This window comes from Equus quagga, chromosome 1 (assembly GCF_021613505.1).
Source record: "Equus quagga isolate Etosha38 chromosome 1, UCLA_HA_Equagga_1.0, whole genome shotgun sequence".
NCBI classification, from domain to species: domain Eukaryota; kingdom Metazoa; phylum Chordata; class Mammalia; order Perissodactyla; family Equidae; genus Equus; species Equus quagga.
The window spans coordinates 145,381,395-145,394,156 of NC_060267.1; the positions used below are offsets into that span (position 1 = coordinate 145,381,395).

Consider the following 12,762-nt stretch of genomic DNA (forward strand, 5'->3'; position numbering starts at 1 on the left):
AGGAGATGAGCAGGAGCTACCAGTGAAGTAGGAAGGAAAGCAAAGGTAGTCTCCTGGAAGCCAGGTAAGGAAGGTGCTCTGAATCAGGATGAAGCCAAAGATGTGTTGTGACTATCAATTCCAGTTTATCAAAAATGAGGTTATTATGGCAGACCTTTTTCCTCTTCTTCCTCTTTCCTTTCTTTTACAAAAAAAAAAAATCTTTGTTAAAAAATATTCCCTCTCTGGAGTCCTTTCTCTCCTCCCTTTTCTTCCCCTCCTCTTCTAGTATTTTCTGTCAATGGCTTAGCTCTAATACCAAAACTACAGGCAATTTGGATATTTTCAAACAGAGGCAGTGGGTTATTTTTTTTTGAAACTCCACAAAAGCAATTGCATAGTGATAAAGAAACTGACAGTCAGAAGGACACTTAGGTAGAATTTGTCCTTCCTCCTCCCTCTCTCTCTCTTTTGCAAGGTTGACCGTGGTTTCCTGGCGGATTTAGGGGCTTTCTGCATGAGCTGTGTCCCTGGTATTTTCATACCGGTCAAATATACATTCAGGCAGTCACTTAGTAGCCTTGGTGTCTCCTTCCCCTCTAAGCAAGTGAACATAGTCTACATTTTGACTGATGAACACATGAGATCCCTGGATCCTTTTGGAAGTAAAGATGTGATGTACAATCTTCTATGGGACCATGTAAAACTTATTCAGGAATCACAAACATCTTTCATCCAAATTGTGTTGCTTTAGAGAAGACTCTAGCCTCTTTTTATAGATTAAAATCAAGCTTGGATGAGGTGTAGTAACTTCTTGTTTGGCTGCAACTGGGGACATAGTGAATGTCCCAGTTTGGCCTCAAGGCTCCTCCCCTTGTGGCCTCATACTTTGTGGGAAGGTCATCCAGTGCAGGCTTAGCCTCCTATTGGATGCTGCCTTGTGTTCTCAAGTCTACTGTTCATGGCCTACACTGGTCAGTTGAAACTTTCACTTAGTGTCATCTCACACATTACAACTCAAATCTGGTTGTTTATCTCTCCAGCTGTGTTGGGAGCAGAGCCAATAACTCAGTGGTGTACTGGGGCTGACTTGTTCTGGCTCCCCAGCAGACCGTGCACATCTCTTTCCAACTCTGCATCCAGGGATGTCATGTTGGTATCTTGAAACCAGCTGAGGGAGAGGGGTGTGTGGAGAGAGAAGAGGAATCTCTGCTATAGAATTCAGCAAACAAGGAAAGCTGTGAATGCTACAAACGAAGACTTTCCCCATACACCTCCAACCCCCACTCAGAGAGCTGATGTTAAATATTTACCAGCATACTGCAAGATTATGTCCCTCTTAGTTTGTAACTTTGTCAGCCTAACAGTGTGCCATGGACACAGTAGGTCCTTAGTAAATATTTCTTGAATGAATGAAATAAAGACCCCTGTTATAACTAGTAACCTGAGTTTTTTCCTAGGACATCCTCATATTTGGATCCAGACAAAGCTCCTCCTCTCCTTCTTCCAGCTCCCTGCCCCTCAAGTTGGCTATGTCTCATGGAACCTCAAGTACCTCGTAATAGTTAGTGACTAGTAAAACTTAATACAACTCTAACTCCTTCTCTAGGGTGGCCTCACTTTGGCCTTAATGCTGCATGTGACCCCCAGCTGTGGAGGTGCCTGCACAGCTGTCATCAAGTTATGCCTTATGCCTGTGTGGCATGTTTCTGCTCGAAGTCTTCTCATTTGCTCTTCAGAGCAACCCTGTGACAGATGTAGAGCAGGGCGAAGAGATCAAGTCCTAGACTGGTGGACCACTCGATGACAAACAGCTTCTAAGGCATAGAGTTGGAATAGAACTCATGGCATCAGAATCCTAGGTCAGGCCAGTTTCCAATTCCAGCCTACAATCAGATAAGGCCTTGGCTGCTCCCTCCCATGTCTGCCCCTTGCCTGTGTCTGGTGTGTGTATGAGTAGGGGCATCTCCCCACACTTGTTCTCCTTCTCAGGTTTGAAGGTCATTGTTGGGGCCTTGCTGCGCTCTGTGAGGAAGCTTGTCAATGTGATGATCCTGACTCTCTTTTGCCTCAGCATTTTCGCCCTGGTAGGTCAGCAGCTCTTCATGGGAAATTTGAGCCAGAGATGTGTCAAGAAGTCCTGTAAGAATTCCAGTAACCTTGACGGTAAATACCCCATCTTTCACTCCTTAGCTTGTGCATGGTTAACTTTTATTTATCCTCACTCACACTGTCTACATATCTGCATTACAAAGTCTCTTATGAGCAAGGGATGACTTCATGCATCCAGGCTTCTCGGGCAGACAGATGCCTTTCTTAGAGAATTGACTCATTCTTTGGGTTTCCATGGAGAAGGAAAAGCCCGAAGCCACATCCACAAAAGCAATGTCAGCACCTATGCTTTCCCACATAAATCTCTGCCCACTTCTTTGTCATGTTTTGCAGAAGTTTTCAGAATGCCCGAATTTGGCCAAAGGGAACGAGAAACTTCCCAGCCCCCTTTTCGAGTATTTCCTCCAGTAACATCACTTCTTTCTATGTCGCTCCCTTTCCACACTGAGGTCAACCCTACACCAATTTGATGTGGCTACACTTTCTCCATGTCTTTCTTGGTTTATGAGCTTCTCATGGGCTGAGTCTGTGTCCAGCTTCCCTCAGGAGGTGATTTCTGGTTTGGTTTTATGTCCTGAGGGGCAAAGTGGTGGTGGTGCACTGCTTCCTCCTCCTACTTCTCCTTCCTTCTTCCCTTCCCTCCTTTTCTCTTGCTCCTTCCTGATGGCTTAGGCTCCAGTTCCTCTCTGGACATCCACTTCCATCATTTTAGAGAGTTCTGAACCATCTGTTTCAAGCATAATCTGGCATATTTGCTATTCTTTTTCATTTCAGTGTTTTTTTAAAATCTGAATTTATGATTCTTCCCTTCTCAGACTCTTGCTTTGAAAAGAAAAATCCCACTGAATTCAGAATGTGTGGCTCCTGGAAGGGTAGCAGGTAAGAGGCTTATACTCTTCATTTTTCTTCCAAGCAGAACATCTCTAGACCTTTTGAAGTGATGTGGCAAACAGTCTTTGTCTAGTGACTTGTGGAAGCAGCAATGATAGTTCTCAAACAGTACTCATTGTTTCATGTATCTGAGCAAGTTTAGATGTGCATTATTAAATTAAAAATTATTTCCAAGTGTTTAGAGCAGCTTTATTCTCCAAGTTATGCTGAATTTGTAGCTTATAAGAAACCTACTGAAAATGTAGTGATATTTTGATTTCATGGAGTGAATATTCAAGACTTTCAAAGGTAAGAAAGGACATTATGATTGAGAGCCCTATGAAGTCCTGGTTTCATATTCAGTGGCATTGCTCTGATGCAAGATCATCAGAGCATACTTCTGCTGTTGCTGATCTGTTGACCGCCACTGCCTCTAATTACGTGTACAGTTGTATGTGTGTTCATACACATTTGCCCCAACAGCTGGTAGCCCTTTGGCCCTTTGAAGATACCCTTCCTAGTTTCAGGATATCAGTGCTCTCTGTGGTGAGAGATTCAATTCAGTGAAGATTTATTGAGTGTATTTCAAATTAAGATAATATGCTAGGCACTACAGTAAAATAGACTGCATTCATTCCTCAGTAACAAATAGGTGTCAAAGACCTACAGTGTGCCAAGCTCTGTGTTAGCCCCAAGGAATGCAAGTATGAACAAGGGAACCCTGCCCACTTGAAATGACATCTTGTAGGGAAGAGAGGCGTAGAGTAAATCCTTGGAAGTATGATCAGTATTATGAGAGAGATGTGCAGTTACTGTGAGAGAAGGTGGAGGCTGTAACTCTCTCTATAAAATTAGAGAAGTCTTTTCTAATGCCATCTGTGATGGTCACAGATTCAGATTAGGTCAAATTCACAGGCACAGTAGGCTTTAATCTAATGCAAGTTTTACTGAGCTGTCTAGAATGATCCTTGACAGGACACACTGCACCCACAGTGTTTTCGTTTACTGAGGGGCCCAGCAGCTGTCACATTCAGTTCTTCGTTGACCCCTTATCCTTGCAAGGCAGGTATGGTTACTGTAGGCAAAGTCCAAGGTGGGGTGGATGACCTAGACACACAGAAGAGGCAGCCTTGGTTTCCAACTGGTCTTTGTAGTGTCCTTGTCTCTCTAAGCTTGTGTGACAGTCATGACTCTCTCAGTCGGGGTGTCATATCGAAGCTCAGGAATTTTACAGTAAACCAACTCCTAGTCCATGACCTTCCATATTGATCATAACATGGCAGTTTCCAAGGAGATGGCAAAACCAAGGTCACTTTCCCAGGCAGGCTTTCATCCGTTCAGGGCCCAGGCCTGGTTTTCAACCTTTGCTCACTGCCTCCTTCCCTGAGGACTAACTAACCCATGACTACAACTTGGATCTGAAGTGTGAATAATAGGTTCTGGTAAGTGAGGACATAGAGCAAATAATTCCATACAGTAGGAACAGCAAGGGTGGAGGACTCAGGGCATGCGGACACGTTGAGGATGATAAGAAGCACAGCAACTTGTTGTGCAGAAGGGCAGGAGACAGGAGCCAACCACGCAGGACTTAGTAGGCCATCAGTGCCAAGGGTTTTGACCTTGATCACAAAAGAAACAAGACCTGAGTAGATTATATATGTTTAAAGATCACCATGGTTGCTGTGTGGAGAATGGGTGGATAGAGTAGATGAGATAGCCACTTAGGAGCTATGTTAGTACAGAGGAGAGTCATTAAGCTGTACAGTGGAGGTGAAGAGAAATTGATGGATGAATTCTAAAGACATTTATGAGACAGAGAGGAACAAGACCTATGGATTGAAGAGGGGTGTTGGTGTGCATATGCGTACACAGATGCATGTGTAGGATAGCGGTGGGAAGTGCAGAGGAGAGAAAACTGTTATAGGTGTTTCTCTTATTTCTGGTGTGAGTGACTGGTGGTGCCTTTGCTGAGATGGGAACACTGGAGGAGAGACTTAATCACCTATATATGTTAATGGAAGGCATGTCCAGGGAGAGGGAGATTGAAGAAACAAGGAAATGAGGGAAATTAGGTATGGTAGTAGATTCAGCCCCAGCAGGCTCCTGGAAGATAAGGGTACTGAAACTTGGCAGAATTCATTGAGATCTGGTGGGAAAGAGGGCACAATGAATGTCCCCCTTCTGAGTCACCCTAAAGCAAAGCCTGCTACTCACCAAATCCCACTCTGCCGACCAAGCAAACAACCCATCAGCTTGTCAGGACGTCTGATTAAATGTGACGGAACAACCCAGACTTACTGGGCACTGGAAAAAGCCTTTGGTGTAAAGGAGGCCGGGATAAAGAAACAGAAAAAGCGACGATTGTCTTAGTTACTTTAGGTTGCTATAACAAAATACCATGGACTGGGTGGCTTATAAACAACAGAAGTTTATTTCTCACAGTTCTGGAAGCTGGAAGTCCATGATCAGGGCACCAGAATGGTTGGGTTCTAGTGAGGGCCCTCTTTGGGGTTGCAGACTACTGTCTACTCATTGTATCTTTGCATGATGGAAAGAGGCCTAGAGGGCTCTCCTGGGGTCTCTTTTATAAGGGCACTAATCCCATTCCATAAGGGCTCACCCTCATGACCTAATTACCTCCCTAAGGCCCCACCTCATAATACCATCACACTGGGGGCCAGTATTTCAACATAGGAACTTTTGGGGGACGCAAACATTTGGTCAGTAAGAGCCGTGAACAAAACCACAAGAAGTTGGGGAACCAAAAAGGGCTTTTAAAGCTTTAAATGGGGTCTTTGGTGAAATTAAAAGAGATGTTGTATACATAAAAACAAAAATAGCTTGGGGCTGGCCCAGTGTTGTAGCAGTTAAGGTCACACGCTCCACTTTGGTGGCCCAGGGTTTGCAGCTTTAGATCCCAGGCGTCAACCTAGCACTGCTTATCAAGCCATACTGTGACGGGCATCCCATATATAAAGTAAAGGAAGATGGCATGGATGTTAGCTCTGGGCTAATCTTCGTAAAAAAAAAAAAAAAGCTTATTATGAAAGAGGAACAGTCAGAGAACAAGAAAGATCTTTTTTTGCTAACATGATTATATAAAATCAATAATAGAATTAAAAGATAAAGTTGAGGAAATAGCCCAGAAGGTAGCAACAAAAGACAGAGACAGAAAATATGAGGATAAACATTAATCCAGAAGTTCCAACTTTTGACGAAGTAGGAATTCCAGAAATAGAGCACAGAAAAAGCAAAAGGGAGGAAATTAGCAAAGAAATAATATGGAGCATTTTCCTGGGATTAAGGATGCAAGTCCCTCCATGTCCCATAAAGTCACAATACAATGAATGAAAAAGGACCATGCCAAGTCCATTGTCATGGTGTTTCAGAACGTGGGGAAAAGATCAGAAAACCAAAGAGAAAAAGAAGGTCACTCACAAAAGAATAAAAAAATCAAAACAGCATCTGAATTCTCAATAGCCACACAGGATAAATAGCTGAGTGGTGCCTTCATATTTCTAAGGAAAAATTATTTTCAACCCAAAATTCTATTTCTGGCCAAACTATCTATCAACTGTAAAGGTAGAATAAAGGTATACTCGTGTATGCAAAGATCACCCAGTCTTCTTAAGAAGCCCACTTGAGATTTTTTCCGGAAAAATGAGGGAGTAAAACTTGGAAAGAGCAACACACAGGAGCCAAGAAAAAATGTATCCAACCCAGAAGAGCCATCGACACAGGCCACAATATTTTTCTATGAAGACTGATATAAGTAGTGATGAAGTGAGAAGGGATGTTGGAGGGCTATCCCTCATCTACCATAACAGGAAGTTAATCAACAAGGACTAAAATTGATAAATCAAATATCAGTATAAGCATTATATTTAGAGATACGGATGTACAAGAATCAAAAGTTGTTGAATTTGGGGTGTGTAAATGATGGTTGAAGAAAGATGGAATGGTTTTCATTGCAGGCCTTTTGGTGCCATGTGATTTTTAAACCACACATATATTATTTCGATAAAAATACTATATTTATTAAAAATTAAGGAATTACATATCCTGAGTATATCCTATAGATACACTTAGTGAGGTGTGCTTTGGTGATGTGGGCAAAGATCTGTGTGTAAGATACTCATTGTTTGTAGACTAAACCCCAAATGTTTGTAAAAGCAAAAGACCAACAACTGAAACCTTAGTATTCATCATTAGCAGAGCAAGTAGGTGAGTCACAGGACTGTAAAACATGAAAATAAGTGAGATGTCTTCCTGTATGCTGATATGGAAAAGATCTCCATGCTGCACTGTTCCATGAAGAAAGCAAGGTGCAAGAGAGCGTTCAAAGGATGCTCCCGTTTATGTATTATAGAAGATATGTGTTGATATATATGTGCTTCTATATTCATGGAAAAGGTACAAAAGTAGCTGTTAAACTGTTGCCTCTAGGAAGTGGGACTAGGATTGGGGGAGAGAGGGAGACTTCTTATTTATTGTAAGCCCTTTTTTACCATTGGTTGTTCACTATGTCACTGCACTTAATTTTTCAATGAAAAACTGCTAATATGAATTTACTAATCAATCTATTTGGAAAGAGTCAATGGGTGCCCAGGTTAAGGTTTGGCTGGGAGGGTTGTCAGACAGGGGGATGGCCACTCTAAAGGTACTCTTCACCCAGGACTTTCAGGTGTGAGCCCGTGGCCCTCAGAGGAACCAACGCCATGGGGGAAGATGGGGAGCTGGGCTGTGGGGAATCTAATTCTTTCTCTGTTCACTTGTTTCCAATATCTAGTGCCTGTTCTGAAGACTTTGAATGCAGACACACAGATGACAATCCTGACCATAATTTTACGAAGTTTGACAACTTTGGCTGGTCTTTTCTTGCCATGTTCCGGCTTATGACCCAAGATTCGTGGGAGAAGCTTTATCAACAGGTTATCCATTTATTGTCTCTCTCTCCCCGTCACTGATCTATCTCTCTATCATTTATTTATGACCTACCATCTATCTTCCACCTTTGTCATCTATTCCTCAGCCTTAACAGTTGTACTGTTAAATTCTGCTTTAGAAGTTCTGTTAGAAACATCAAAAAAAATTTTATAAACATGATATTTGGAAGAATAGTGGACAAAAACTCCACTTCCTTGAAATATTACCCCTCCCCAGGTTCCCTGCTGCCTGAAGTTCCAGCACTAGTGCTTCAGTTTTCATGAAGCATTGCTATCTCTTTTGCCTTTTTAGTTTTAAAATGCAAATACCCTTGAGAAAATCATAGTAAAGTCACTGAGACTTCCATGGGAACGTATGGACGGCATTTCCTCACTGAGATATAGGGCATCAGGAGTCTCTGGGTGCCTAGGGAGGCCGTAGATGATGCTGCAGGCAGCTGAGCCCACCAGTGCTGGGGGAAGCCGATTGCTACTATACAATCTCTGCTTGAGGTGCTGGTCACCGCCCTGTGGAAGAAGGCTTCAGATGCAAGCGTGTGCTCTGTCCCTTGCAGACTTTGGTTACCTCGGGGCTCTACTCAGTCTTCTTCTTTGTGGTGGTCATCTTCCTGGGCTCTTTCTACCTGATTAACTTAACTCTGGCTGTTGTCACCATGGCTTACGAGGAACAGAACAGGAATGTAGCTGCTGAGACAGAGGCCAAGGAGAAAATGTTCCAGGAAGCCCAGCAGCTGTTAAAGAAAGAGAAGGAGGTAGGGGCTCATGGGGTCTGCTTGCGGGGACCGTAGAGGCCATGGGGCCTGAGGCTCAAGGGTGCTGTATGAGGCCGGGGTGTAGTGCTCTTTACTGGTGCTCTTCTGAGAATTTAAGCCCCTTGCAGAAAGACAGGCTCTGCCGCTGTCTCTCAATGAGATGTCCAGACACAGGACTCTTGAGAACAGGGAACCCTTGGTCTTGATGTTCTTTGACCTTCTGAAACCCGAGCCTTCTAGGACAGATCCCAAACTGCTGGCTACAGGATAAAACTTGTGTATATGTAAATTCAGGCTCTGCCCTGGGCTTTGTTGTGGGAATCTGGAGATGTTTGTGTTCACTTGAGAGGGTTTGGGAAGGCAATAATGGTGGTTCTAGAGATAAAAGCCATGATCATCTCTCCCTTCTTGAAATTCCTGTCATATTCATAGGCCATTCTCATTGTTTCCCTGGTATCTTTACATTTTTCCAGTTCAATTCTAAGATTTTCAGGACAGGGACCATGTTTTATACACTCCTTATCCGCCACAGAGATCTGTCAGAGGAAAGCCCATTGTAAATGCTTAATCTATGCATCATCAGACACAAACATTTATTAAGTGCCTGGCACATACTGGGCACTGTGCTTAGGGTTAGTGATACAGAGATATGAATGAGTCAACCCTGCCTTTGAGGGCTGCAATCTCCATGGACAAACAGGACATATTACACAGATAAATTATGACAAAGCCGGTATATTCCAGTTAGATGATGGGCAATCTAAATGGTATGGTGCTACCAGAAGAGAGAAGAGAATGCTCACTTAGGTCAAGGTCAATTGCGATGTTTTATGAGGAGGTATAATCTGTTCATTAATTGCTTTTGTGCACTCTCTAAGGCTCTGGTTGCCATGGGAATTGACAGAAGTTCACTTAATTCCCTTGAAGCATCATCTTTTTCCCCAAAGAAGAGAAAGCTATTTGGTAATAAGAAAAGGAAATCCTTCTTTTTGAGAGACTCTGGGAAAGAGAAGTTTCCAGGAACAGATTCTGATGAAGATTCCCAAAAAAAGGCAAGTCCTGGCTTAGGGATTAATGATGCTATAGCACTGTTCAGGGGTACAGATCAAGTTGTCAGTCTAATTGAAAGGATTCATTCATTCATTTACCCACTTATCCACTCATCCATTTGCACATACTTTCCTGTCCATGTGTCTATTCAACTGCCCATTTATTTACGAACATCTATTTAAAGTGTTGATAGTGTTTACTATCTGCTTGGCACTGGGGTAGGTGCTGAGGGTAGATGAGATGTATAAGACAGGCAGCTAATGATGAAGACACCCTAATAAAGAGGCAGTCACTATTCAATGTGACGACTGACATGATGATCGCTGTGGGAGAACAGAGGAGGAGCAGTGTCTTAGGGGCTTCCCTCTGAAGCAAACCCTGAGTGCTACAGTGCGAGTAGATTATTTGGGAAGTGGTTCCAGGAAGCACTGAGAGGGGAAGGGAGAAGCGATACATGTACTATCAAGCCACTTACCATTGAAGGTAGTTGGAGTTTAATCTCACTGGAGTGAGGGCACTAGGGTATTTATACACCAAGTTTCATCCATCATTGGTTAAAGACTACTGAGGTCAGGAGATTATACTTTTCTGTATTTCTGGCTTACTGTGCATCAGGGCAGAGGAGGTTCGTGGGGCCAGAGAAAGCCCTCAGGTAAGGCCTGAGGATATATGGATGGGCCAAGACAGCATCTACTTCAGACAATCAACCCAGACTTGGTGGGCTATGGGAAGAGCAGTGAATCAAAACAGAGTTCATGGAGGAAGCAGTGTCTAAGCTGAAAAGGTGGATTAACCAGGCAAAAGGAAGACGGTAGCACTGCCGGTAGAGAGCACAGCACAGGCAAAGGCCTGGAAGCAAGGGAGGGCAAGAGGACATGACCCAGTAGGAAACTTGCGAGCATGTGTGTGTGTGTGTGTGTGTGTGTGTGTGTGTGTGTGTGTATGTGAGATGAGATTGGGGGTTGGGGGTGGTAAAAGGCTGTAGTGGTAAGAATGGGACCATCACAAAAGGCCTTGAAGCCAAGGAGTTCAACCTTTATACTGAGAGCAAGGGGTAAGCAGCATTGAAAAGTTTTAATCAAATGAGTGATATGACTAAATTTACATTTTGAAATGCTGAATGCATTGAAGAGATGGGTTTGGAGAAGAGCAAGACTGGAGGCAACCAATTAAGAATCTGTTGCAGGGGCCAGCCCAGTGTTGTAGTGGTTAAGTTTGCATGCTCCACTTCAGCGGCACTGGGGTTCACGGATTCGGATCCTTGGTGGGGACCTATTCTACTCATCAGCCATGCTGCAGCAGCTACCCACATATAAAGTGGAGGAAGATTGGCACGAATGTTAGCTCAGGGTGAGTCTTCCTCAAGCAAAAAAAAGAGGAAGGTTGGCACAGATGTTAGCTCAGGACTAATCTTCCTCAGCAAAAAAGAAGAAGAAGAAGTTGTTGCAGTAATCTAAGTAAGAAATGACAATGGCTTGAACTAGGATTAGGGAAATGAAGATCAAGAGAGATTAACAGATTACATGATCTACAGAAGATAAAATTTGGCAATTGACTAATTGTAGAGGGTGGGCATGATACTTGGTTTATGGCTTGGGTAGTTGACTTGATGGAGGGTAATTTACTGAGACAGGAAAGGAACATGTTCTGGGGGTAGAGAAGATGGCAAGTTCGGTTCCGGATGTGCCAATTTTGAGGTGCCTATGGGATCTCCCAGCGTGGATATTGACTAGGGAGTTGGATATGCAGAAATGAAGTTATGGGAGGATGGGCACTAGGGGAAAAAAGGCTATTCTTATCATTAAGGTGGGGGAATGTTCGAACATGTTTTAATTGTGGAGAGAGAAGTCAGAAGAGAGGAAAATGTTGAAGATGCTGGGGAATAATGGCAAGAGCCACTTTCCTGAAATAGAACAAGGGAGACAAAGTGGGCAGAAGGTGGATGTGCATGCCCGAGAATGGGGTGGGGAGAGGGACCACACATATTGAAGAGACTGCAAATATTTTTTAATATTTTGGAAGTTTTCCCCCTTTCCACAAAACAATAGACAGAGACACAGACACTTAACATAAAGTGTCTTTTCTCTTTAACTAGAACAAGAAATAGCTATAGAAAAGAAAGGCTGTCTTTAAAATAGCTCATCAGCTATTTGGTCTCCTCTGGGGCCCTGGTTGATCAGAACTTTGGGGAAATAAACCATCTGGACCTGAGTTTTCTGGATAGTTAAGGGTTTATGTCCTTTAGTCTCCAGAGACATTAGATTTGTAGGTGAGATGAGAGTCAATAAGCTCTTGGGCGTAGCCTGAGAGAGTGCTTGAGATTTAGTGTATAGATTTTGTGATATTTATTTTGACTGTTCTTTTTAGTTTCTGACTGTTTTAAAACCTATTTAGGCAGTCGTTCAAGGCACTTCGCTCTCTGGCCCCAATCCACCTTTCTAAACTTCTTCCCCACTTCCACCCCTGGCAAACGTTGTTTCCAAATTAGCCTTTTTATTGCTTGAACCATTTATTTACCCTGAACCATTGCTCGTTAGTTTTTGTAAAATTTTTTTGCTCTTTGTTGACAATGAACAAATCTGAGAAAGAAAATTTTGAGAAAAAAAATTTCTGTAGGTAAGACTCTACAAAGGTACATACATAAGAAATATGAATGTTCAATCCATATTTCTCTTATTTATTAAATATGAATTAGAAAGCTGACATTTGGCATGCCATGACATTGAAGTGAATCAGCCTATATAAAATATTAAGCATCTTTGCTGCATGTGGTATTGAAACAAAGACGTTTGTAACGTTTTGAGGAGAGAAAGCCTCTTCTCTTAGAAAGTCCGTTGTGCCTTCTCTCACAGCCACACCTCCTAGAACAAACCAAACGACTGTCCCAGAATCTGTCACTGGACCATGGTGATGAGCGTGGAGACCCCATCCAAAGGCAGAGGGCGCTGAGTGCTGTCAGTATCCTCACCATCACTGTGCAGGGTAAGTTCTGCCTCCCAGCCCAAGGGAGAGCGTAACTTCAATGATATCCTTCCATTCTCCCTGTCACCAGC

At 43.0% G+C, this 12,762-nt stretch overlaps 1 protein-coding gene across 1 annotated transcript in view; it reads left to right on the top strand.

The window, feature by feature from the left end:
* The window catches only part of SCN11A (sodium voltage-gated channel alpha subunit 11), an 84,451-nt gene that overhangs the window by 20,652 nt on the left and 51,037 nt on the right, over positions 1 to 12,762 (top strand). Inside the window, exons 7-12 of the mRNA XM_046674074.1 lie at positions 1,972 to 2,145; positions 2,907 to 2,970; positions 7,751 to 7,892; positions 8,462 to 8,659; positions 9,538 to 9,711; positions 12,562 to 12,691. Coding sequence (XP_046530030.1) covers positions 1,972 to 2,145; positions 2,907 to 2,970; positions 7,751 to 7,892; positions 8,462 to 8,659; positions 9,538 to 9,711; positions 12,562 to 12,691 — 882 coding nt within the window. The remainder of the gene's footprint in view (positions 1 to 1,971; positions 2,146 to 2,906; positions 2,971 to 7,750; positions 7,893 to 8,461; positions 8,660 to 9,537; positions 9,712 to 12,561; positions 12,692 to 12,762) is intronic.